The 24506-nt window shown below is 44.6% G+C and overlaps 2 protein-coding genes across 4 annotated transcripts in view; both read right to left on the bottom strand.

Moving 5' to 3' along the window:
* ldlrap1b (low density lipoprotein receptor adaptor protein 1b) overlaps window positions 1–12022 on the bottom strand; it is a 32664-nt gene extending 20642 nt beyond the window's left edge. The window contains exon 1 of one of the 2 annotated variants that reach the window (XM_060052100.1): window positions 11764–12022. In XM_060052100.1, the coding sequence (XP_059908083.1) occupies window positions 11764–11848 (85 nt within the window). In that variant the 5' untranslated portion in view covers window positions 11849–12022. The remainder of the gene's footprint in view (window positions 1–11763) is intronic. The other variant, XM_060052099.1, reaches the window with a different exon arrangement.
* Window positions 12023–13160: 1138 nt separating this feature from the next.
* maco1b (macoilin 1b) lies at window positions 13161–24217 on the bottom strand. Of its 2 annotated transcripts, none has more exons than XM_060052096.1 (11): window positions 23766–24217; window positions 22450–22591; window positions 21823–21949; window positions 20844–20967; window positions 20094–20272; window positions 19008–19635; window positions 17985–18143; window positions 16572–16754; window positions 15985–16105; window positions 15648–15822; window positions 13161–15151 (listed from the first exon to the last, which is right to left on the bottom strand). In XM_060052096.1, the coding sequence occupies exons 1-11, from the start codon at window positions 23843–23845 to the stop codon at window positions 14949–14951; spliced, it is 2121 nt and encodes a 706-aa protein (XP_059908079.1). In that variant the 5' UTR covers window positions 23846–24217; the 3' UTR covers window positions 13161–14948. The 2 variants fall into 2 exon arrangements, with proteins under 2 accessions (XP_059908079.1, XP_059908080.1); XM_060052097.1 differs by having other exon boundaries at window positions 15991–16105.
* Window positions 24218–24506: the final 289 nt, after the last annotated feature.

Here is a 24506-nt window from a genome sequence, read left to right as displayed (position 1 = left end):
TTGTAACGTGGTTGTTCCATCAATAATTGCCCAAGTAATTATATCAAGACATTTTTACTCAAAAATGACTGTAAAACGCTGACTGTAGGTTTGCTTCCTCAGAAACCACTCAGCCTCTATGTGAACAACCCATGAAAAGGTTTATGTTGAGCGCTAGAGAGTGAGACCAGAGGAGATCCATATGTCAGTTTAAAGGGCCCACCGTGTCTTAACCACCAACGCTCCATCGCTGGGTGGTCTCACTGGGGCTGACGTAGGGGTAAGCTCTCCTAGGGATCTGTGCTGCAGACTGTAACTGGTGGGTGCTTTGCACTGCCTTCATGGCTCCGTTGTAAATGGAGGTTAAAGCAAAAGGCCCTGTAGTCTGCCTCCTTTAATAACATGTCGTACACTGTGTTTTCAGAAGATTTCAGGTTGCGCCATTGTTAAAATAGTCATTTGGGCTTTTTAAGCGTTCTTTGGCCTTGTGCATCTTCCCCAAGGTTTTTCCCCAGAGTGTTGGTCCATGAAAGTGTTGCCTATTCTGAATGTTATTGTTGCTTGTGTGTTCGGATGGCATTTCAATAAGATTCATATCTTTAAGTTGTGTCAAGGCTAGTCTATTTTGCTAGTAGGCCATCAGCCAGGCTTCACAATATGTCAAAGAAGACTGCACAAAGGCTCTTTGCTACTGAAGGTTGATTACTTTTAATCAATCAATGTGCAAGCCATTTGAAGACACTTTATTGTAAATGAAAGTGTTTCTTCTCAGCTTCACAGGCCATTTTCATTGCATTAGAATTTTACAAAGTCAAGTACAAAGTCATGTCTATTGTATTCCATTCTCATCCATGTCTATGAGAATGCAATGCTTTGCCTCTTTTGATATTCGCCCTTATTAGACAGCAGCCTCCAAGCCTGGCATTGGCAGACGAATTGCATACTGTAATTAGTCTGGAACCTCTGTGTTCATTTTAGACTTCCAAAGGGCGTCACAAACAGGCACAGACCAAAATGCCTCTTCGATTGGACTGGCCTGCAACAAATCATAGCAACAAAATGTGCCGAAGCACTGAGCTACGAATAAACATATTTATTCTCAACAAAAGCTTTAAGTGCAATCGTCTGTTTTATCTTGTAGTGAAAATATACCGTCCAGTTTGTTTAATAGCTTCTCGATAGTGTAATCAACAGACCGTTGTAAAGCAGCGGCAGCAATCTCTATTGTTGTTGAAAATGCATCTAAGGGTCGCCTGCACAGTCATGGGATTTATCCTGCCTCATGTTAGATAAACGCCGGTTCTAAGTGGTTGGGCCTATCTTCAAAACAAATTAAACATGAGATTGCGGGATTTGTCTGGTTCCCAGGCTCACATAATCACAATTAAAGAATAATTTTAAAAAGCAACCGTACCATATCATGAGTCTGCACAACCCGAGGATTCAAGGGTCGCAATACAAGCATTCCCTTCCCTCCCCCATTCACACATGGCAATAATATCTGAATGACAGCAAGAACATGGTTTTAATATCTGAATGACAGCAACAACTTGGTTTTAATATTTCAAAATATAGCAATCCTAACAGAACCCCAGGGAAAAAAATGTCGATTTTTATAATTGACCGCACGTGACTGGGCTCAAGGACTTTGGGACATGTGTTGGTAAATAAAGAGAAAAGAAAAACCTGAGTAGACCTATGACTTCATCCCAATAGTGACATTAGCGCAAAGCTAAGTAGCTCACCCTCACTGTAATGTGATCTACTGCCTGCAGCATCATCGTTACACGCCAATCCCGGCCTCTGTCGATGAGCGAATAAAAGTCCCCCATGATGAGGTACAGCCACTTGGGACATACAGAGAGTAGTAATGGGAGCATAATGGAGACTAACGTTGGGCCCTTACACTGATGTAAGTATGGCAAGTATGCCACATTGAAGTTAATATATAGATCTGCCTAGACTATATCACAAACCAAACCAATAACAACCTTCCCAAGAAACCGATGAGAAATAACTGAACCCTTCCATCGACCCATAGCTGCTGCCCATTCAGTGATGTAACGAGCAACAGCAATCTTTGTTTTATAAAAGCCAACACTGGAAGTTCAAAGAAGAACTCATGAGCCAGAGCTATTTTTAGACTAGCCCGTGGACCCGGAGTGCTGCTTTGTATGGGGGAGAAGATCCATATTGGTCCCATTTACATTTTACATCCCCCTGCACACACACACACACACACACACACACACACACACACACACACACACACACACACACACACACACACACACACACACACACACACACACACACACACACACACACACACACACACACACACACACACACACACACACACACACGATTAGAGAGGACTTCAAAGGCTCCTATCATGGCTGCCTATGGGCTGCCGCTGCTTGGTCAGTAAAATCCAGCTACACAGCTGGCCAGAAATGCGCTAGCATGGAGGGGCTTTGTGGTCTAGGACCACAGGAAGGGGACAAGCAGGGGGAGTGGTTTGGCTTCACGTTCACCCACATCAGTAGGTGCGAGGGATCGGGCTGCTGAATAGGTGTGCTTGGTTTTCAAAGGGTAGCACGATAATGAGCCAGCCGTGGCCCTTCCTTTGTTCTAGCCGCCACAGTGTCGGTCCTTCCAAGACGAGGGACCTTCACCTCTGACCCCCTGGGACCCCATTAGCACTGGCCCAGCTCGGGCTGCTAGACAGACACACGCATGCTTACAGCAGGGGGGGTTCATAGGAGTATCTCGGCAACCGAATCTTCATAACTGCTGTTTTGTTAAGATTGTATTTCTGGAGAAGGATAAGAAAAACTGCTAATCACCAGAGCACATATGATTGTATCTTTCTTCATAGATAATTCCTTATATACGTAGATTGAAATGGGACATGTGAGATCATTTCTTCCGAACATTTTGTCTGCATTCTATTCTTTTGATACGGACAAGAAAAGACACACAGGAGATCACATTTGTTTTACTACAGAGCACACATGTATCCAAGTAATCTTATTGTTTTTTTTTTTTAAATGATTGCAATGGATCTTAGTTCAATTCTAGCACTTTGCCAGGCCTGTTCAAGAGGTAATGCAACACCCATCACCTATTTCATTAGCTGCCTCAATAGAGGAAGACAATGCCACCAAAAGAAGACATAGTACAGTAAGGCCATATATCGGACCGCTGACAGGAAGGCCACTCTACTACTTATGATGCAAAGTGTGCCAATCTTCTACGATGTCTACTGACAGTCAGACTCGCTCCGGCACGTCACAGACGAGGCCGGGGCAGGAGGCGAGGAACAAAGGGATGTGACTATCTTATGTCAGGCCTACAACATCTAGAATCAATGTCTCAGCAACATCTTTGTCCACAGAGTGACAATACACAAAATCTTATCATCCGAAATATTGAGCAATTTTGCACAGTCACAACAAGTGTTACCACACACTACGGATGAGAAATAGTGCAAAGATATCTGCACCCAAAAGAATGTGTTCAGTAAATGAAAGGCCAAGGGTATCACTCACAAAGGGCCCATTTTAACCTGTTGAACCACTGGAACCTATTCTCAATAAATGGAGAGTGAGCAGTGTTGAGGAAAGATCAATCAGCTTTTTTTGACCTCAACGATGTCGTCATCTGTCTTTCTGATCCGAGAGAAGGTCATTATAAGTATATATATATATATAAAACGTTCTGGATTACACAGTTATTCAAGGTTTGCAATGAAGTACTCAACTAAACAATATATTTGAGTCCGAAATAGCTCAGAAGGAGCGTAATGAATGTGTTTATATACAATAGAAAGATTATGATCACTAGACAACACACACTTACTTTTAATACAATGAATGGTTTGGCTGAAGGAAAATAAAGTACCGGATAGTTTACAATGCCTCAGAAAGTGTATTAGTCTAGACTATGTGACTTTGTAAGAATAACACCTGTTGTGGTTCTCAATTGGACAATTTAAGACAGGCACACTGTAAAAAAGAAAAGACTAACACTGTAAAAAAAGATCTGTCATTAAATCCTATGTAAGGAATTATCTACAGAGAAAGATACAATTATATATTCTCTGGTGATTCAGTTTTTCTTCCTCTTTCAGAAAGTTTTCTCTCTCAACTTAACACAAAATAACACTTGATAATCCCTGAAGGGAAATATCGTAAGCGAAATGTAAAAGCACTTGCAAAACTGTGTTGTGATGGGGGATAATACTCTCAGATGCAGTAACCTCCTCTCTCTGCTTCTCCCAGATGTGAAGTGTGGGCGGGGGGGGGGGGGGGGGGGGGTTGTAAGACTGGTCTATTGAGACTCTGTGACATTGTAGGAATAACACCTGTTGTTTCCAAGGAAATGCTTTACGGCTAAAGTGGCAGGGCTTTGAAGCTTACTCTGCTTTTCAGTTTCTTTGACGCTAAAAGCACAGGGGAACTCCTTGTTTTCCTCTGTCGTGTTGGAGATTACAAAGTTTCTTAATCAAGTAATAGTTTGTAGGATTTCATTGTGCTGCACTTTTACTTTGGCACTCAACTTTATGTGAACATGATAAAACACGATGCCAAAGCATCGCCATATTTGAGTACTGCTGTCGACGCAAACTGACTGGACCCGACAGTAGGATAAATGTCAAATGGACATCAACCTATATGTGTTTTTCTTCCACTACCAGAGAACAGAAGAGTTCTTTCTACTTTTACTAACCCCAAGCTGTTTAGGGTTGATGCTCCTCGTGGCAGAGTGTCAGGTGTTTCGTGTCCCTAACTGCTCCCGACGAGCTTGCTGTCGCCTCGCCTTGCATGGCTGACACCGCCGTCAGTGTGTGAATGTGTGTATGAATGGGCGCGTGACAGGCCATATTTGTTAAGCGCTTTGAGTGGCCACTGGTTAGAAAAGCACTATATAAATGAAGTCCATCTACCATTTGAGGAACTAAAAGGGCCTTGCACACCACCACTTAAGTGACAAGTGGACTTTCAATGAAGCCAAACAGAGGCTGATCCTACTGATGCAACAAAAGAGATGAATGGCAAAGTCAGGCGGGCTCCAAGAACTGAGACCGGAGATTGCAGCACAGGAAGGGAGCAGAGGAGCTGGAGGCTGTGAATAATTGCAGCACACGGGGTGCACCGGCGGTCATTGGCTCAGACGAGAAAACAGATAGGAGAGAACAGAACAGCAAGGGAGGATCAAAGAAGATCACAATAGTATGTTCCAACTGCACTCACCCGAGGTCGCCCATGCCCTTGCAGAAAGAGGAAGAGGACGGGGGAGAGGAAAGGAACATGTGAGAGACGATGGACAGAGGTAGTGGGCATTAACTGTGCATTCAGAACATGACTTCAGAATTTCTGTCTGTTAACCATAGAGGAACCCCTGCCCTTTCCAGCGAGCAGGAGTTGCCTTACACACTTTTAAATATTGTACCAAAGGATACCAAATCTTAAATTTGGTTTAAGATGTTTGTTTAAAAAGGTTGTTTGTTACAATTATTGTTGTAGTTGAAGAAATTACAGCAATAGTAAAATAAAAATGTAGATGAATGCGAGAATCACGATTCTTATCTCCTATGATATTATGATGCATTATATTCAGGTTTCTGCAGGGTTGCACCTAGGGCTGAACGATTAATCGAATTCAAATCAAAATCGCGATGTAATAGAACGCGTTATGCCAATCGCAAAGGCTGCGAAAAAAAAAAAGAAGTGATTTGTTACGGTTACTGACTGGAAATCACTACGATTCATTATTATTATTTTTTTTATCAAATAGTTAAATAAAGAAGTTTATAATATAAATTAATCTCAACACATCGGCCTGGCCTAAAGGAAAGAGCAGTTTTTACGTTGACTGCTTCTAATGTTGTGTTGGTCATACTAAACTAAAGAATGATTTTTTTATTTTTTTTTGTGAATAATACACACATCATAAGGAACTTAATAAATTATAAAAACCGTACATTAAATCGCAATCGCAATATTGGTCAAAATAATCGCAATTAGATTATTCCCCCAAATCGTTCAGCCCTAGTTGCACCAAGTCATCTAGTTGTGAGGTAAAAAAGACATTGACTTTCTGAAGAACAGAATTATGCAATGATCTAATGGGCCAAATTTGACTGCCTCTCGACTCCAGCTTTGGATGAGGAAAGTGTTGATAAATGATGATTCACTAAAGAGTTCTTGGTAGAGGAAAATGGTAGAGAAGCAGAGCATCTCCTCACATTACAGGCATGTGCATGCATAAACACACGGCATCAGGGGATACATAACCAATATAACGACCAATTAGGGATGCGGAATGGGCAAGTCTTTAATCACAGTGGAAAGCATGCAAGCACTCCACTTCACTGTGAGCCCAGGCCTGGTTATAGTATTCCACTTTATGCAGCAGGTTGAGAGAGAGACGGGGAAAGAAATAAAAGATACAGCAATAGAAACGAATGCCTGAGAAGTTCTCCTCCTCTCTATTCAACCCTAGCTGGGCTCGAAGCCTCCGACTACAAACCCTCAACTGCTCAATGTTACACCCTGCTGCTCCACACCCTGGATTCATTTCCTAAAAGAACGTGAAGGCCTACACAGAGGCCATCTACAGACGGAGGTGAGGGAGATGCGCATGTCAATGACACGCATGCCTCACCAGGCGAAACCGGTTCAATGGCCACAAATGACTCAAGTTACAGGCCTTTGATATGGATTGCGTCAGACCTGTTGCTTTTCACATGGGAGCCGGAAAGACAAATTCCATCACACAGTAGTCAAAGATTAAACAGTGCCCCCCCCCCCCCCCCCCCCCCATTCCACAGTATAGGGCTTGAGGACATAATTACAAAGCTTACAAAAATGTAAACATTGTTCATGGTGCTCTTTAGTCACATGGGTTACATATTCAACAACAAATACCTGTCAGGGATGAGTAAGCCTGGGACAGGTTGGGCTCACACAGGTGTCTAGTTGGCATACTTGTTTTTTTTATAAAAATAACACAAAGAATGCCAGCAGGAAAACAATCCCTAAGGCTTCCTGGTGGAGCAGCGAGTCCAGCCTGCTGTACCAACAGTTTGCCCCTCTTTGTGGAGGCCGAGGGGAGCTGCCGTGGCGTGCATTGACAGCTCTCTGCATAGGGTCACATGGGGTTCAATCAAAGAGCAACTGGGAGGAGAGAAAGAAAAAAAAACAAAAAAAAACACCCTGAAGCATTCCTGTGATGTCGCTCACAACACAAAGCCGAGTGAGGGGGGCTTTGTCGTGGTGCCGGTCGGGCCGGCCTCCCACCTGACCCGTCTATTCACTGACAGGGATGGACAGAATGGATCCCAGCTCAACTGTGTTGGGGCGTCTCCGAAACACACTGCCAGGACACAGGGAATGAAGCCTCTTCGGCCTTCGATTGTAGATTCAAGTCAACCGGGTTCATTCGAGAACAGCCATGCAGCGGTTCTGCCTGGCTGCGCGTAACTCATCCATGAGTCAATCTTTGACGTGGCAGTGAACGGGGACGCTTCGTGTTTGGGTATGCTTGAGTTTGTCAATAGCAATTACCTCTCCATTGACCCTGAAGCAGCGGAATCACCACAAATCACAGCAGAGGCGTTTGCTCCGTTTGGTCGGGATTGGGCCAGTTTAAGGCACTCGCTGACTCATCACTCGAGTTTGGCGACCAAATGGCAGAGAGCCATCTGGGAGGCAGATTTCCATCAGGGCTAGTGACCACAGCAGACGTAGTGGAGGTAGATTCCAAAAGACACTGTCTTTTGTAAGATGTAAACTGAAGAATACATTGCCTAACCACAGCTGCACATTGAGCAGCTATTTAACAGTACAGGAAGTAGTGACAGGAACCCACACACACACACACACACACACACACACACACACACACACACACACACACACACACACACACACACACACACACACACACACACACACACACACACACACACACACACACACACACACACACACACACCAAATAAATACAAATGACAAACTCAGCTAACAGTTGGTACAAAGCCTGATTTATGGTGCTCTTCTAAATACAGAAACCCATGCCTCATCTCTCCTTCCCTGTCCTTGTGCACCGAGATTTTGCTCATCAGCCTTCATCACGGAGCAACATGCAAAACGGCGTCGTGCAGCGCCGTATCATACAGGCATCAATTCCCACGCGAGAGAAGGGGGGGGAAGTGTTACCTAAGTATGTAGCCGAGTGCCATGTTTGGTGGCAATCCAAAACCATTCCAGTTGGCCGAGGCCAGGGATTTACAGGGGATAAGAGTCTTATCGGTGGCTTGTAAGTCCAGGCATTAGGACACATATCATTCAGAGGATGTCAAATCCACCAGGAAGAATAGAAGGGAGGAGTAGGAGATGAGGAAAGAGAGAAGAGAGAAGTGCAATACACCAAGGCAGGGAACACACAGCCAACATCCTGCTGAGGTCAACATGTTTCCCTTGGCCTCTCTCTCCAAGACGCATTGGTGTTACAGGCATTCAAGGGCTGCTTCTCTTGGCACACACACACACACACACACACACACACACACACACACACACACACACACACACACACACACACACACACACACACACACACACACACACACACACACACACACACACACACACACACACACACACAAATGTTTTTTGACTAGACGGTAAAGTGAAATATTATTCTTCATCATTCCATGCGTGTAATTTCAAGCATTGCCATGCTTCAGAAAATTGTATTTGATTATTTGTTGATGATTATTATGATGCGTTTGCTGGTTGTTCTTGGGGGCAGACCAGCAAGATAACAGGGCGGAGGAAAGACAAAAATAAGGGTTGACAAGAAAATATAATCACATTTTTCCCCATTTCCCTTTAATTCCAAGGGACTTCACATTCAAGAAAGCAGAATGTGTCTCGATCATGTGTGGTTGGAGGAGTCGGGAGTTGCAGACTTCACCAGTCATCCCTGGGGAAGCAGGGATCTCTCTTGTGGCATCCAGAGGGGACTGCCCAGCATGTAGTGATTCATTCAACATCAATCTATATTGGCAACAGCTGGTCACCGCTCTTCTACAGGTCAGCATATGGTGCAAAACGGAGGGCGAGGTCAAAAGAAAATAGTTCTGCTGCCCTGCTGTGCAAATCTCTTGCCGAAACCCGGAGAGCAACGAAAGAAGCAAGATTTTCCTGCATTACCTGCTCAACCGCGCTGTAAATGGGTGCCGGGGTGTGAGTGTGTGTGTGTAAGGGGAGGGGTGGGCACAGCAGGGGTGCAAGGGAAGCAACAAGACTTCACCCAGGACGCCTTACGGTGAATACTGAAATCAAGGTCCCACTATTCTGATTTATACTGATCAGAGTATTGAAATATGCATGCGCATGTGTGTGTTATTTAGAGGAGAAGGGTATATCACGTATACCACTAGTATGTATACGACGTACATCAAATCTGAGGCTTTTCTGCCATCCAAGGACACAGTGGAAAAACATACCTCCTTAATGGAGGCCTGCCGTAAATAGCATCATGTTGCATTCATTCAGTCAGCACAGGCCTACTTTCAGGGGTGAACAGCAAGACTGTGTGCCATTGGCAACTATACAGCTATTGGAGAGGAAATCAATACTTCCTAAATAACTTAACAGGGTATCCAACTGCCAATGTGCTATTTACTCTGAGAAAGCACACAACTACAGTTAGCTAAAGTGTTTCCTAAATCAGAAGCCGAGCAGTGGTCTGTAACGAAAATTAAATATCCGAAACGTCATTTCTCTGATCGAATCCGAGAATTGAACGACCCACTGTAAATCACTGGGGTCTTTACAACTCCATAAAAGGAGCACTGCAGGAAACAAATCTCAATCACAACCTGGTGGGATGTTTGGATGACTTTATGGAGAGGACTCACTGCTGGCCAACATCAGGCCACAAGGGGACAAGCAGAGATACCCTACCAAAATACTTGACCCAGAACATGTGACGTATCCAACCGTCATTCTATTTCCATTCGTAAATATATTATTTAGCAACTGTACAAAGAAAAAAATCCTAAAACCACATGACGATCCAACGCTCTACACAACTCATTTACTAACCGACACATCAAGATGTCAGATCAGTGCAGGGCAACAGTGTATAAGTGTAAAAGTGTATATGTGTATAAGTGTATAAGCGGGCGTGTGTGTGTATGTGTTTGTGTTTGTGTGTGTCAATGTATCAGGGTGTGTGAAAACCATGCACAGTCTGCTTTAATCGGCCATTAACCACAGTTGCCGCTTTAATGGTCTGACATCCTCCCCCTGTTTTGACAACACCAATTAGAAACAAAAAACAGCGCCTTGTCAAGCGATGTGGGAAGCATACAGGCCTGCTGCATGCAGACAAAGGTCCTCTCCCTAACACATTGCCTTTCAGACAATACAGGATTTTACATCGAAAATGGTAGCTATCGGGAGGGGATGAACCCTTGTCAGCAATCTGCCAGAATGCGACTGAGATGTTCAAATCTCACTAGAAAAGGACATGGATGCCACATTCCAAATATAGACACTATACTATAATAACTGTAGATCACAGAGTAATAATGCAGACTTTTGTTTGGAAAAATATTGTTTGGATTATAAAGTTTCTACTTGCAATAAATGAAGACCAATTAAACATCGTTGCGGTGTCACTGTCTAGGAATCCTGCTGTTACACACATTGTTATATAGGCGATAAGGAGCGAAGTGTAGATTCCAAAGCCAGGGGGTTGGATCTTGGTGGAAACTGTATAATTGTGCAATAAAAAAGGGAAAGGGAATAGGCAGGGAAATTGGCAGGGTGGATTGTTCTTTGTGTGACGATAAAGGCAACCGAGCGGCTGAATTGTGTATGAAAGGCATCGTAGCGTAGTGAGCATGTGTAGCCACCGGAGCGGACGCACACACACGGTCTGTGCTGTCAGCTGAATCCGTCCCACAAAAGCTTGGGAGAATCCAGGCACATTTCATTGCAGCAAGATGATATGTAAACCCTTAATTTGGGGTATTCTACAATACGTAGCATAACACAGAGGTCTTAAAAACATTACAATCATGGCACTGCACCGGATGTTACTTCCGTTAATTTTTCCTATCCATTTTGTTGACCCATTATGTATCGCCTAGCAACAGAGCGTTGCTAGGTCTGTATTCTCAAATCATTACTCAACTATATCAGTTCCTTCACACCTTGTTTTGTGACTCTTAAGAACTCTAAACTAAGATTTCAATATTTCCAAATGATTGTGTCATGATCCCTGACCCTGTCATCGTTTGTGACCTGTCATTACACTAGAGCGACGTGGCAGACAGTTCTTCATGAGGAAGACTTTTCAACTTATAACCCCCCGGTAGGTGGACGTCAACCAGTGGGTCAATTAAGACATCTTTGGGCTGGTGGGGGCAGCTCCTCGGTTCTAAAATAGCAACTGGTACAAGTGAGATAAGATTGACGTGACTAAAACATATGTCCAAGTTCAAGCCCTAGACAATCATTTAGACTTAAAGTATTCAGTGACATACGATAGTGTCACATTAGGAGGGGTTATACTTGCATTACACAGGATTCGGAACACTAGTTGCCCAGACACATGTTGTGTAAACAGCGTAATAACAACACTAATGTGGCATTCTGAACCTAGTAAAGTAACACATGACTGAGGCTAACGCGCTGCTGTGGCACATAGCTAGCACTAGTTAGCATAACGTTAAAATGTGAACCAGACAGTACTTACTTTTATGTCTGCCCACACCCCAGGACTGTTTGGCGATACTGGGGCTCCGGATAATTGCCCTCCCCGCGGACTTCAACGCGTCCATATCGTTATCCGAAAGTAGGGCAAAGAGCCCAACAAGCGTCAGTGCTTATCACTGGAAGCACTTGACTCGTTCCACAGCCCTCGTCCGTACGAAACTTTTCCCGACCTCTCCTCTGTGTGTCTGCCTACAGACGGCTGTCTGAATCGATGGGTTATCGTGCTCGCCCCTCTGGGCGGTCGCACGTATGCAAATTAACCCGATAATGCGGTGACGCGTGTGGGAGTCACGCGAGCGAGGCGGTCTCAGTGGCGCTGGCGCGCTTCGCCAAGCCAAGCGGCTGTTTGCCCCCCCCCCCCCCCCCCCACCCCTTTCCAAAATTATCAGCTGCATCACTTTTCATTGAAAGTTGAATGTCATTATCAGTTGACACTGACAATCGCATTTTTATTCATATGCTTTATAATAATGCAGTTATTTTTCTGAGTCGCAATATTTTTTGCAATGCATGACACATGTGGACACGCTACTATGCATTTCATTTGACATTCTTTTACCGTTAAGTTTGCTAGACTTTGCTGACTAGATATATATTTTCATTAAAGGTCGACTGATATATTCTAAATGAGATCTGTTCAACATGGGTATCATTCAGAGCAACACTAAATGTGCAAATGTGCACGTCTTGTGGAATTCCAAGCAGGTGGAAAGCCTCAGACAATGTGATTGCTGAACAAGGAGGGCCTCTCTGATGTTTTGAAACCCAATGTCCTTGACGTAGTGTTTTCTGAATCTGTCGCTCGAATCAAAATGTGTATCAGTGCCTAATTCAGTTCCCTTTATACTTCTATCACAAATTGAAATCTCTGGCCCACAGGTCTGTGCGAGTTTCCTGGGAGATTACTTTGAGCTGTGAAATATCCAGACAAAGAGACAAATCTAATCATGGAAACAAGAATTTTTTTCTCAGTTAAATACGGTCTCTGTTGGTAAATCTGTTGTGGGCATAACGGATGTCAATTATGTTCTAGCAGTGAATCAGCGAGGCCATTTTCACGAATTAGGCTAACATCTTAAATTTCCAATGGCATGGAAATTGATTAATGAAATATCAATGTAAAAGTCTTGGATTTGATCATTCTTCATCCAATTTAATTAATGATATTAAATCATAAATCACATTGAGGAAGTCTGTCAACCAAATTGAATGACATTGCCCCCTGCTGGCAAGACCAATTCGATGCAGTTTGTGGGAAACTTCCTGTTCATATTACTATTTGGTCATGTAGCAGATTATTTTAATCCAACACAGTCACAAAATAAAGTGAATAAACCAAATATCTCATAAAGTAAAACAGAAACCCACCTGGCACCATTTGCAAGAAAAAAAACGTTTATTCCTTGTAAACCTCACAGAGCAAGACTGTAGCCACGGTCAGATTTTGGGCTGAAACAATAGCAGTCACTGGGCATAGAAAACAACAACTTTTCAACAACTGTTGACCACCCAGCTGACTAAAATGTAAATATTATCTTCAGAAGTCAATGGTTTAGCTGCTTAAAAACAAGAGTATCCATATATAGTGGGTGAAAACCACACAATGACCTTTTCGGATGACATCTGCACCATGCCAGACCCAAGCAACTTCTCCCTGCACCAAAGGATACCAAAAGGATAGAGAGCAACTGGTTTGAACAACGTTCCCTCAGGTATGTCACATTAACACAACAATTAGGATTTCCTAGTCCCTTACCTTATTTAAGTAAACTGTGTTCAAACTGTGGACACACCGTCTCCAGATGGACACAACTTCATTCAGAAGGACTTCTGAAACGCTTCATACTATTTGTATGACATTCCCAGAAAGCATGTTAATTCCATTCTTGGCACATGTAATCAAGTGGAATATTGTTAAACTTTGAAAGGAGATTATTAACTGCAATAGTAGGCTGCACAATTATAAATTTGGCCTATCTAAAAAAGTATAAGATAAAAAAAAAAAGCAATGTATACACCATACATTGCAGTGCAGTCTCATCAACTAATCGTCCCTTGTTTTAGCAGTGCAATTTTATGGAAATTATAATAAATTTAAAAAAAGGGTGGCATGGAGCTAAATTAAGGGAGTGTATACATGTTGTTTCGGTGGGCATGCAAACACACTTTAACAACTGTGTGCAAAAAAAGCAGTGGTATACATTACATCAAACTATTTTGAAAATAACCAGGTTTGGGATATAAGCATGGCCTCCACCTCGATTTCTGTGTCCTTGTTACCATGTAATCATTGTAACAGTTAGGAAAAATTATTGAACAACATACCAAATATATAAAGAAAGGGACACTACTTTGAGCAACCAAATGATTGAGAGAATCATTAATGCTGGTAACCAGGCTACTCTTAAATCAACAAACTGGGTGTTACCTAGTTCTGTTCTACCCAGGGGGGATGGCTCCATCTGAAAATCAATAATCAAGTACTATCTCAAGTCACTGGGTTCAAAACTGAAACCAAACGGCTAAATTGGTGAAGGAGAAGATTCAATGCCCTTTGTTGTGTTTGTTTCGACACCCCTGCCATTTTAAATCTGTGCACACCGCTGTGTGCACAGATCTACACAACTGCAAAGATTGTTCACGATTTCAAAGTTGTCAAAGATAACTTTGCAGTGGTTCCCAGATGCTCACATCCTCATTATTCCAGAGGGGAATTTCCAGATCTGAGAAGTGAAAGCTCCGTAAAACGTCTTCAGAAGTAAGAAGTTAAATAAATTCAGCCATTCCCCAAGGCTGCAAAGCAGTTGATTGGTTGAAGACGAGGCGGTAGTGTTGTTGGTGATGGTAGTGGTAGTGGTGTTTTGGTGTTATGGATACATGCCCGATTCTGTGAGGTTTCACTAGACACGACAAGGAAGAAAAGAAATAACGGATTCCTAGTTGACACGTGAGGTCTTTTTTAAAAGGTTTTTTTTTTGTCTTTTGTTTTAACTACAACAAGTACAGTCACACGATACAACATCCTTCTGACCTGGCGACCAGGGAGAAAAAAAGTGAAGAAAACCCCATGTTCTCCGTGCAGACTGTGTTGGTCGGTCTGCACAACCCAAAAACGAAAAGAGAGTAGAGACAGGAAGATGGCCGGAGGGAGAGGAGGGGAAGCGTTCACTTCTTCATGGGCTGATAGACAGAGGCGTTGGGGTCCAGGCCGGAGGAATTGGTGTCCATGAACTTGGAGGAGTAGTGGGGAGCCACGGGGGTCATGCTGCTGTTGTCGGCCGTGTAGGAGATGCTGGGCATGACGGCCATGACCTCTGCGATCTTCTGCTTCAGGTCCTTGATCTCCTGGTCCTTCTGGAGGATCTGCCCTGTGAGACCACAGAGGAGCGACAACAAAGTCAGCCATGGTCAAAGAGTCGCAAAGGAAAACGGTTTTAACCCAAAACTGTCGATTTAGACTACTGATGTGAGCCTAAGAGCCACATGAGACGTTGGGCTGACGTGTTACATCATAGGAAAGAACCTGTGATTACAGTTGAAGAGTCAAGGAAGTGAGCCAACAAACTAACCCGTCTGGCATTAATGAGGCATATAATGTTGTATTTTTATTTGAGCTGGAAATATATGATCATTTGATCTCAGAGGAGGCCATAAAGATTTTGCGATAAAAATAAGCAAATACCAACCCATTGCTTATCCACCATAGGGAGCTACAATTTTACTATGGCATAAAAAACTATAGGGCAACTGACTGAGTCGTAAAATTAAATTGCGATAACACCATTTCGAGTCTACAGAGCTCCCCTGCTGCCGATAGCTGATAAGACCATCAGTTGTTGTGCGTGCGTGCGTGCGTAAGCTGACCCTGTGCGATCTCGAGCTGTCTTTTGGCGTCGCCCAGCGCTGAGAAGAGGTCCAATTTGATCCGGGTCTCTGCACTCAGGCTGTTCTCCAGGTGCTGGGTCTTATCCTGCATGGCTGACAGTGCCGACATCAGCACCTCCGTGTCTTTTTCGTTCTCTTTATACTTATGGAGCTCCTAGGGGTTCCCCACGTAGACCAGGAACACAAACGAGAGGAAGAAGAAGACGTTGGTCAGAATGGCATTGTGCTGTGTCGGGTTGTTCATAAAGGTGGGTACGATCCTGCTTGTGGAATTAATGGAAATAGGGCCTGTATTACTACGATCAGAAAGGCTCACCTGCACCTTCATCTCCAGCTCGCGGATCTGGTCCTCCTTGAGCTTGATGTCCATGCTGAGCTTCTTGCACTCTGTCTCCAGCTCTGTGATGCGCCTCCGCAGCGTGTCTGTGCATTCCCCTCTGCGGACAACAACCATGAACGCCGAGGTCAAATGGTCCCATTTGCATCTTAAGACTCTTTAAATAGCTCTCTGCGAATGCCTATCAGGAGGTATGCGTGTATAACCCACAGATCCGCCCCATTCGTCCCACTCTCTCCCCCTCCAGACACACATTTACGATTCATTCATTTCTCAACAGAGCATAAAATGACTTTTCTTAAACTTGATGTCCTCAAATCCACATGGGTTATCACATGCATCCAATAAATGGCACGATTATCCACACTGATCAGCACGCCTTTTGCTGTCAACCGCGTTTTAAAGATAACGTGGCATTGCATAGATAACGGAACAGTGTACGGAACATATGCGCATCCGTGCTGTCCTGAACAACAAATGCTAAATCTCCATTCTAGCCCGCGGGGCTCCGGAGTGTTTATGCCAGGACGGGAGGCCACCTGCGTGGAGGGCGTGGGCGGGTGTACCTGGAGGCTGCGGCCAACGCCACGGCCCGGGCCGCTGTGGCCTCCTCCAGCTTCTTCCGCTTCTTCTCGTCTGCGAGCTGCTTCTCTGCAGTGGCGCGCGCCTCCTGCTCCGCCTTCAGCCTCTTCTCCAGCTGGCCCACCGCCTGCTTGTCCTTCTGCTTGGCCTGAACGGCATTATGGAGCCTAAACGCACACACACGGAAATATGTTAGCCAGCGGGACAGTACTGTGAAGACCACGTGTGTGTGTGTGTATGTGTATGTGTATGTGTATGTGTATGTGTATGTGTATGTGTATTTGTGTGTTCTGCATTTAGTCAACCTAAATAATGTGAATTCATTCGAAAAAAGGAAGGAAATAAGTATTCAAATATAGTAGCCAGACCTTCCTCCGTGTCTGATTAATCCAAACACATTGTAAGAGTCATTGGAGTTATTAAACATCTAAATTGTATTTAAATTGTCCTCCAGTCCAATTCATGCCAAGCTTAATAATAATAAATTCCTGACTAAAATACAGCTACCAGCAGGACAGCTGTTTAATCCCAGTGTAAATGCTCCCTTGAATATAAGGACCTAATATAGACAAAAATACAGGGCATAATCTCAAACTATGGTTGGCTCCTAGTAGTTGGCACTGGGAAAGCGACCGGAAATTCTATTCTAGGCATTTTGAAGCAATTCCTTTCCTTTAATACTTGATGTGAAGGCATTTCACTGGAAGTAGTAATATGATAGCCATGTTGTGTTTCCATTTGCATAATGGTCTATAAAGGAATAATGAACCTTTCAAAATATTTCTCTGTTTGTACGTCAGTCAATGATCAGACCTTCATTATGAAAACGACGACTATAAAAAGATGCTAAACGTGTTTAATGGACCCCATGCAATGCTTGACATTTACAGAGAGCTCAGCTAAGCAATACAAATAGAGTATTCTGAATGCAGTGACCTTTAACAAGCTGTTGGGTGCCAGGGTACTGGTAGGGTTCTGGTGCCAGAATGATGAGCTAACACAATAGAGGCCGAAGCTGGAGGTAGAGTGATGCACTATGCAACACCATCCCCATGGTCCAGTTTGCAAGGACACACAGTTTTTTTTTGTTGCAACTACAACAGGTTTTCTAACAAGACCAGTGGCGCTATTGTCAATAAACAAAAAGCCATCGTGGTTTCTGTTGTGAGCGACTGACACAGCCGCCCCACAGATGAACACCACTACTTTTGTCAACGCTATTATCGCCAACGCTATTATTGCCTGCATCCAAGTTTTTCTGTATTGGAATAATTTTCAAGGTGAAGCAATAGCTTCCGAGCTTCTATTCGGCTCGGTAGAAACGCTGCCGCCCACCGGTCCACCCCCACCGGCCCACCGCCCACGCCTGGGGGCCCACCGCCCACGCCGCCACTCACTTGTTCTGCAGCAGCTCGTTCTCCTGCCGCAGCTGGCCCAGCTCTGAGCGGATGGAGCGCTCGGAGCTGCCGAGGGAGCCGATCTGACTGCGCAGGTCCTGCTCCACCTGCCGGCTGGCCTGCAGGTCCGCCTTCAGCTTCTTCACGTCCTGCTCCAGCCTAGCGGGGGGGGGGGGTGGGTGGGGGTGGACACAGGGGGGGAACAGGTCATGCGATGCGTTCAGCTGCCGACCGGTGCTACGGGTCATGGGGTGCGTTGGGAGAAGGCATCGGGGAGAAGGACCGGGTCTCGTCAGCCGTAGGTTGGAAGTCATTTGGTCATATGATAACAGGAGTCGAGTCATATAGAGAATATTTTACAAATTGCCTGGACACGCAAATCATTCCCCCCCCCCCCACGAGTTACTCCACCACATACAATTCTAGCAGAAATACAAAACAGTTGGCAGCATACTGAGTGGGTTGAGCTGGAGAGACTCTTCAATAGTCAGCAAACATCAATGATAGTAGAATCAGCATTGACCGACTTGCACATCTGACAACGATTGGTCTCTCTTCTACTCCCCTTGAAAAAAAAAAAAAAAAAACACTGAGCTAATCAACTTGGTTCAAAACATGAGCTAGAATTCAATCATGCATTAGTCTGCGTTTGTCATTTACTGACAAATGATAACAAACATTAATAAAATAGGCCAACAAAATCCATAACACAAGCAAAATAACACCGTAGAGTACAACAAAGTAAAGCATATGTGTTTTCCAGGCGTGACAGATGGCTTCAACAAATGTCTGCGCGCAAGGAGAATTTCATGTTGGAATCAAACACCAGAAAGTAGGTCAGCAGACACTTGAGCTCGAAAAAAAACATGATCAGCCGTAGAACAGCAATGATTGAAAATGTGACATTGCATGTTAAAGTGCATGGAGCCTTCTAGCTTAGCGCAATAGAAAGGCTGCATCAGCATGGAGGAATACCTGCACATTTGCCCACACAAACACTGTGTGTAGTCGTGTGAGTCTCACCTGACCAGCGCTTCTGGCTTGCTCAGCTGGTTGTTGGGGATGCAGTTATCTGTGGGGTCCCGGTGGGAGCCCCCCGACGTCCCCTTCCCCGCCGCAGGCTGCTTCTGCTTCTTCTCGTTCTTCCCCGTCGAGGTGGATGAGGAGGAGGAGGAGGAGGAGGTAGCGGCGGCGGCGGCGGTGGCGGGCACGCTGCCGTTGGAGGCGCTGTGGCCGCGCGGCGAGGAGTTCAGCGCCGCCGCAGCGTTGCTGCTGGCGTTCTTGTAGTTTTTGGAAGAGGACGAGGAGGAGGAGGACGAGGAGCAGGAGGAGTTGTTGTCCTCCTTGAGCAGCAGGTTCTCTGTGCTGCCCATCTCTGTGGTCAGTCTCTTGTTGTTCATATGATTCTCCATGTACTCCATCTCCTGGAGTTTAGAGTCCGCGCCTGAAGGCAGGATGTTGTTGCTGCTGCTGCTGCTGCTGTGGTTGCCCTGCTGCTTTTTGGTGTCCCCACTGCCACCTCCTCCTCTGCCGTCTTTGCCTTTTTCCCGGTACTCCAGCTCTGCCAGTGGGGGTGAAGTCTTCTTATTGGCTGGGGCGCCGTTCTGTGACACTGGGGGTGCTTCCGTCTCTGATAATCCTTTAGCGGCAGCTGAGGGGGGGAATAGAGAAATGGCAGAAGAGGACACATGTTAGAGTGTGTCAAGAATATTAAAATCCGCAACCTGTACCCATCTTATATTCAAGTCGAGCTTCGGCTCATCTTTGAGAAGCGCTTCCAGCAGAGCGCCATCTAAAAAACATATGTGGAGAAAAGCCATCCCCTAGCCCTCATCCAAGACTACCATGAGATGCTAGTAAAAACAGAATACAGTCTGAAACAAAAGATACATAGACATATTTAGGAAACCCCCCGGGCCATTGTTGTATAGTTGCTATCATGAAACTATTAGGAAGTTGAAAGATCTTGTAGAGACGAGGGAAAGTTTTTGATGCCAGCGATACCAGCGATAAAGACCAGTGACGGGCGACCTCAAGATACCACATATGTCAATGCAAGTATGCATGCATGCATGTACAGTATACGTCATGTATGTGTGGTTACCCCACCTTCCTCCGCCTCCCTCTCCTGCCTCTGCAGCATCTGTTGCTCTGGGGGCAGTGCCTGCTGCAGGAGCTGCATGTAGAACTCGTTCTCCTTCTGCACCTCCTTCTGCTTCCGGAGACGCATCTTATAGCTGACGTAGCTCTTGAAGCCGAAGCCCAGCGTGACCACCGGATAGCCGATGCTTAGAGAGTGGAAGGGGCGAGACATTGTGCAAATTTAAATAAAACCCAATCTAAAACCAACATGGGATTGACCACGTAAACATGATCGGGGTGAAGCAGATGCAGTCATCGTTCCAAAAATATATTCCTTGTTGTGATTGTGTGAACTGTTCGGTTACACAGCATAAAGTAGGCTAATACACAAATCTAAATCCAGCTCAAGGGTTCTCAGAGCCCCTGAGATTATTGGCATAGAACTCTGTTAGCATGACACAATGAATGACCTTACAAATGTCAGCACGGCGTGTATAACTAAAGCCCTTTCCTTGGTTGACCCACGGTAGTAATTTAAGATCTGCACAAAGCCAACAAATGTTCACAGGTGAGGGTGAACATTGTTCCAACGCGAGTTGTTATCAGTATGTTTGCAAGTAGGATGGTTTTATGTTGCTTTATGGTACGTTGAAAGGACATTCATAGATTCATAGCCTCATCATCAATTGGGAACTGAGGAAGTAAACTTGCCGCCGCCCATGGGTGCCTAACCAACCACCCCTCAGCCTCTATCTTAGAGAGCAAACATTGGCTCACCAGTGTGCAGCAAATGGGCGACACAGGTCCACGTGGAAGTTCTTGAGGTCTTTGAATCGGATTGCTGCCTCTATGTAAACAAAGAGTATCCATAGCGACACCGTGGGTAGGCAGACCCCTCGTTCTGTGGACACAGAAGACGGCAGATGAAAACACCGATAGGAACTCAAGATAATGACCAATGAGTAACTTATTTAGCCACATTATTGTTTAGGTAGACAGAGAAACACAAAAACAAACACGGCATTCATTTCCATACCTTCTGAACACACAGGCCTAATGGTCAAAGAATAGAAACCATCTAATGCCCCGAGGGATTAAATCTTTATACACGGTTACCACCTGGTGGTTGAATGATACAGGGGTATTAATACTCTGTGAAATCCCACGGATGTGAACACCGTCACTGGGAAATAGTGGTGGGGTCAGAGAGCTACAGGGGTCCCCTTCCGTCACCCCTTCCCCCACCATCACTGCTACTTGGAGCTCAATTTGACACCTGGCCGTTGGTCAACACAGGGGCCTCCCAGTGAATCAGACACCTGATCCGGGCCCCGCCGCTCACTTCCACACGCCACAGAGAGTTCAGAGAAGTTCGCTTTTCCTTTGCACGTAGGGTGACACATCGTGCGTTGATCGTTCCAAATGCTTTTACTGCCTCCTTGGAACTTCAGCGGCGAATTTGATCTCCCGAAATGAGGTATGATGACGTGTCATCTGTATGACCAGGTGGTCCAGCTCTCTGCATTTGTAGTTCAGGCAGGGTATATTAAACCAATGTGTTAAAATGCATGCAAGGTTCCGGTCAATGCCTGTGTTGGCTGGACGTCAAGTCTTTGGATATCCACACATTGTAGCTTTGTTCCCTATCGACACGAGCAAAGGAAGAATGTTCCCAACCAATTACACTCTCAACACCAACCACAGTGCTTCAACGCCACATTGCACATCAAGGTGCAGAAAGAGATGCAGGCCCTACCTGTATGCCACACATACTGGACCCACACGTAGGTGCTGGCGGCGAAGAACAGCCATTGCACAGGGATGAAAAGCAGGCATATAATGTCCGATGTAAACGCCACACACACAAAGAACACTGAGAAGGCCTGTAGAAGAGAGATGAAAAATTAGAAAGATATTTTCATAATTATGTGTTGAAAAGTCATCAACTATGCTTGAATTTGAAATAATGAGTAAACAATGTGTAAATGTATGCATATACAGCTGGAGGCAAACATCAAACCAATAAAAGCATTTCAAAATAGCCTACATTTTTCATGCATGATTATGTTACATATCAAGTCAGATATCCCAGAGGTCATATTCATTCAATTGATCAATTGTATCAATCAAAATCTAAGGAGCATATGTAAACCACTAAACACAGACACAAATATTGTAGAAACATCTGAACTCTAAGCAACCAGGCAGGGTATTTTAAGAATGATCACACAAGTCTAAAAGTCACAGGTTATGTTTTACGCTTGGTAAAAAACGATTAACACGAGGGTCACCATCAAGTATTAGTGAGTGTATCCAAGGAGGAGTTATCCATAATCTGACTGATGAAAGTACGGTTTTGAAGCATCAGAAGCGAGCCACTCACCAGCCCCTGGTATCTGAACGAGTCGTACACACTCCGGATAAAGAGCCAGAAGGGCCAGAGGTACTCAAACCTGAACTCAAGCACAAAGTCTGCCAGCAGCACCAGTGCCCACACCACCAGGAACTTCAAATACAGGAAGGTACTGTTCAGAAAAACACAGGACATAAACAGGAATTGAGTGGAAGAGACATCATGCATGATTTTGGTCAGAAGGTTATGCACAACTTGAGAATACCCTTTTCTGTGTTTTTTTCTTTATGTACGCACATGCTGATGTCGACAATAACAAATAATAAGGGTACTTCTCTTGAGGGAGCATATGGCAGATCGCTGTTAGAATATCATAAATCAATGCCTTCTTGCACATTTAACATAAGCCTGTGTGCGAGGAGGGGCAAGGGGGGCATGAGAAGTATTTGCACAGGCTAGTGCTGCTGTTTGAGAGATTAGATGTGTAGCAGCACTTAGTCTAAGCAGCTTTAACTATAAAACAAAATTGACACATGTACACTAAGTTAAATTAAGAGGGACTATAAGCATCATAGATGCAACCTTTCCATCTTAAAATACAAGGAGTAATAGTATAGTACTGACTCTCACTTGAGTTCACGTTCAACAGCATCTACGTCTGTCTACGTAGAACCTGTGCCTGCTCATCTATTGGGACAAAAGCATCTATAATTACCCTTTTGACTGGTATGTAGGAAGTCAAAGACAGGTGGGAACTGTCAGGTGTGGCTGGATGACAGCTGGCTTTTGACATAATACCTGAGTCGCCAAGGCAGTCGGCTTACAGTGGCCATCGACTACCAAAACAAAACTCTGATCATGGGCCACGTTTAATGTGGTCTTAATAATGGCATAAACATTTGTTACATTACTTTTGGATGAAAGAGGCGCCTGTTATGAATTTGGCAATGAGGTGACAAAACTGCAGTTTAGCTGTCAGCACTCTTGGCTAACAACACTCCTAGCAAACAAACAACATCTCAAGTTAGCTCACATGGTCCACTTTTAAATATAAAGAGGGCTGTGCGTACAGAATTGACATTTAAGATGTGGTCAAATGTGGTAGAGAGGCTCTGCGGTGTGATTTAAAACGGGCTGTTTCCAGGCCTTCGTTAAAGCTAAGGCTACCTGCTATCCTACAACAAGCAACACAGCTAACATAAGCTAAGCTATTGCTACACATCAGGGGCCAGGAAGCTGACAGTTACACCGCAATGGCATATGTGTTGCACGATTCAATTTGCGTAGCTCCCAAGGTGCGAACATTCAACGGGGACATCATTAGAGCGCCGCGGGGCTTCGTATACCTGCCGTATATACCCTCGGTGATTCGGTTCCGTTTTAACGGCCGTCGGAGTTTGCTGCAGTCCGCATTGCGCCGCTTCATCCTCCTCCCCTTCGGTTTGGCCTTTGAATACCCACTGTAATCTTATCCAGTTTTCTTGTGTGCACGGACAGAGATAATAAATGAAATGCTTGTGGTGAATATCGATGTTATTATTTTTTTCCTCTGGAAACAAAGAAATAAATAAAGCGCTCTTCAAGGACCTCCTCTTTTCTCCAGGCGCAGCCTCTATGAGCGCAAGCCGCGGTGTAATTTAAGCACGTCAAGCTGCGAGACGGGTGGTAGGTCCAATCAATTTACAGAGGCTTCTCACGCTGATGGATGTAAAGATGAACCATTTATGTTACTCTATAGTTTGTCGCTCGGTTCTCATCCACCATAGCCATAGGCAGAGGCAAAGGGGCGTAGACAATAAGGCCTTCTAGAACGTCACACGCGTCAACCAATTGGATTCACAGATTAAGATTGAGGCATTGCTCGTTGTCCAATCAGCGCCCCGCGAGGGAGGGCTGTTATGCGTGTGGGTTCTGTACAAGGATTGTTTGGTCCGCGAATAGCCAATCATATTTGGACATTTATTTTTTGACTGATACGATAACATGTATAGTTGTCGCAATGAATAGCATCGACCGAGAGATAATTAGACATTTTAATCATGTTTTACCTTATCAGCGTATTCTACGCAGCCATATCAATGCATTTT

The sequence above is a fragment of the Gadus macrocephalus genome, chromosome 5 (genome assembly GCF_031168955.1).
Source record: "Gadus macrocephalus chromosome 5, ASM3116895v1".
NCBI lineage: Eukaryota > Metazoa > Chordata > Actinopteri > Gadiformes > Gadidae > Gadus > Gadus macrocephalus.
This window is presented reverse-complemented; position numbering and strand designations above follow the sequence as displayed.

Excerpts from the sequence above, each read along its gene's own strand:
- maco1b (XM_060052096.1), bottom strand. The coding sequence starts at position 23,845 with ATGAAGCGGCGCAATGCGGACTGCAGCAAACTCCGACGGCCGTTAAAA. Across the intron at positions 16,755-17,984 it reads AACGAGCTGCTGCAGAACAA|GCTCCATAATGCCGTTCAGG; the intron begins GTGAGTGGCGGC and ends GTGTGCGTTTAG. Across the intron at positions 16,106-16,571 it reads GCGTTGGCCGCAGCCTCCAG|AGGGGAATGCACAGACACGC; the intron begins GTACACCCGCCC and ends TGTTGTCCGCAG.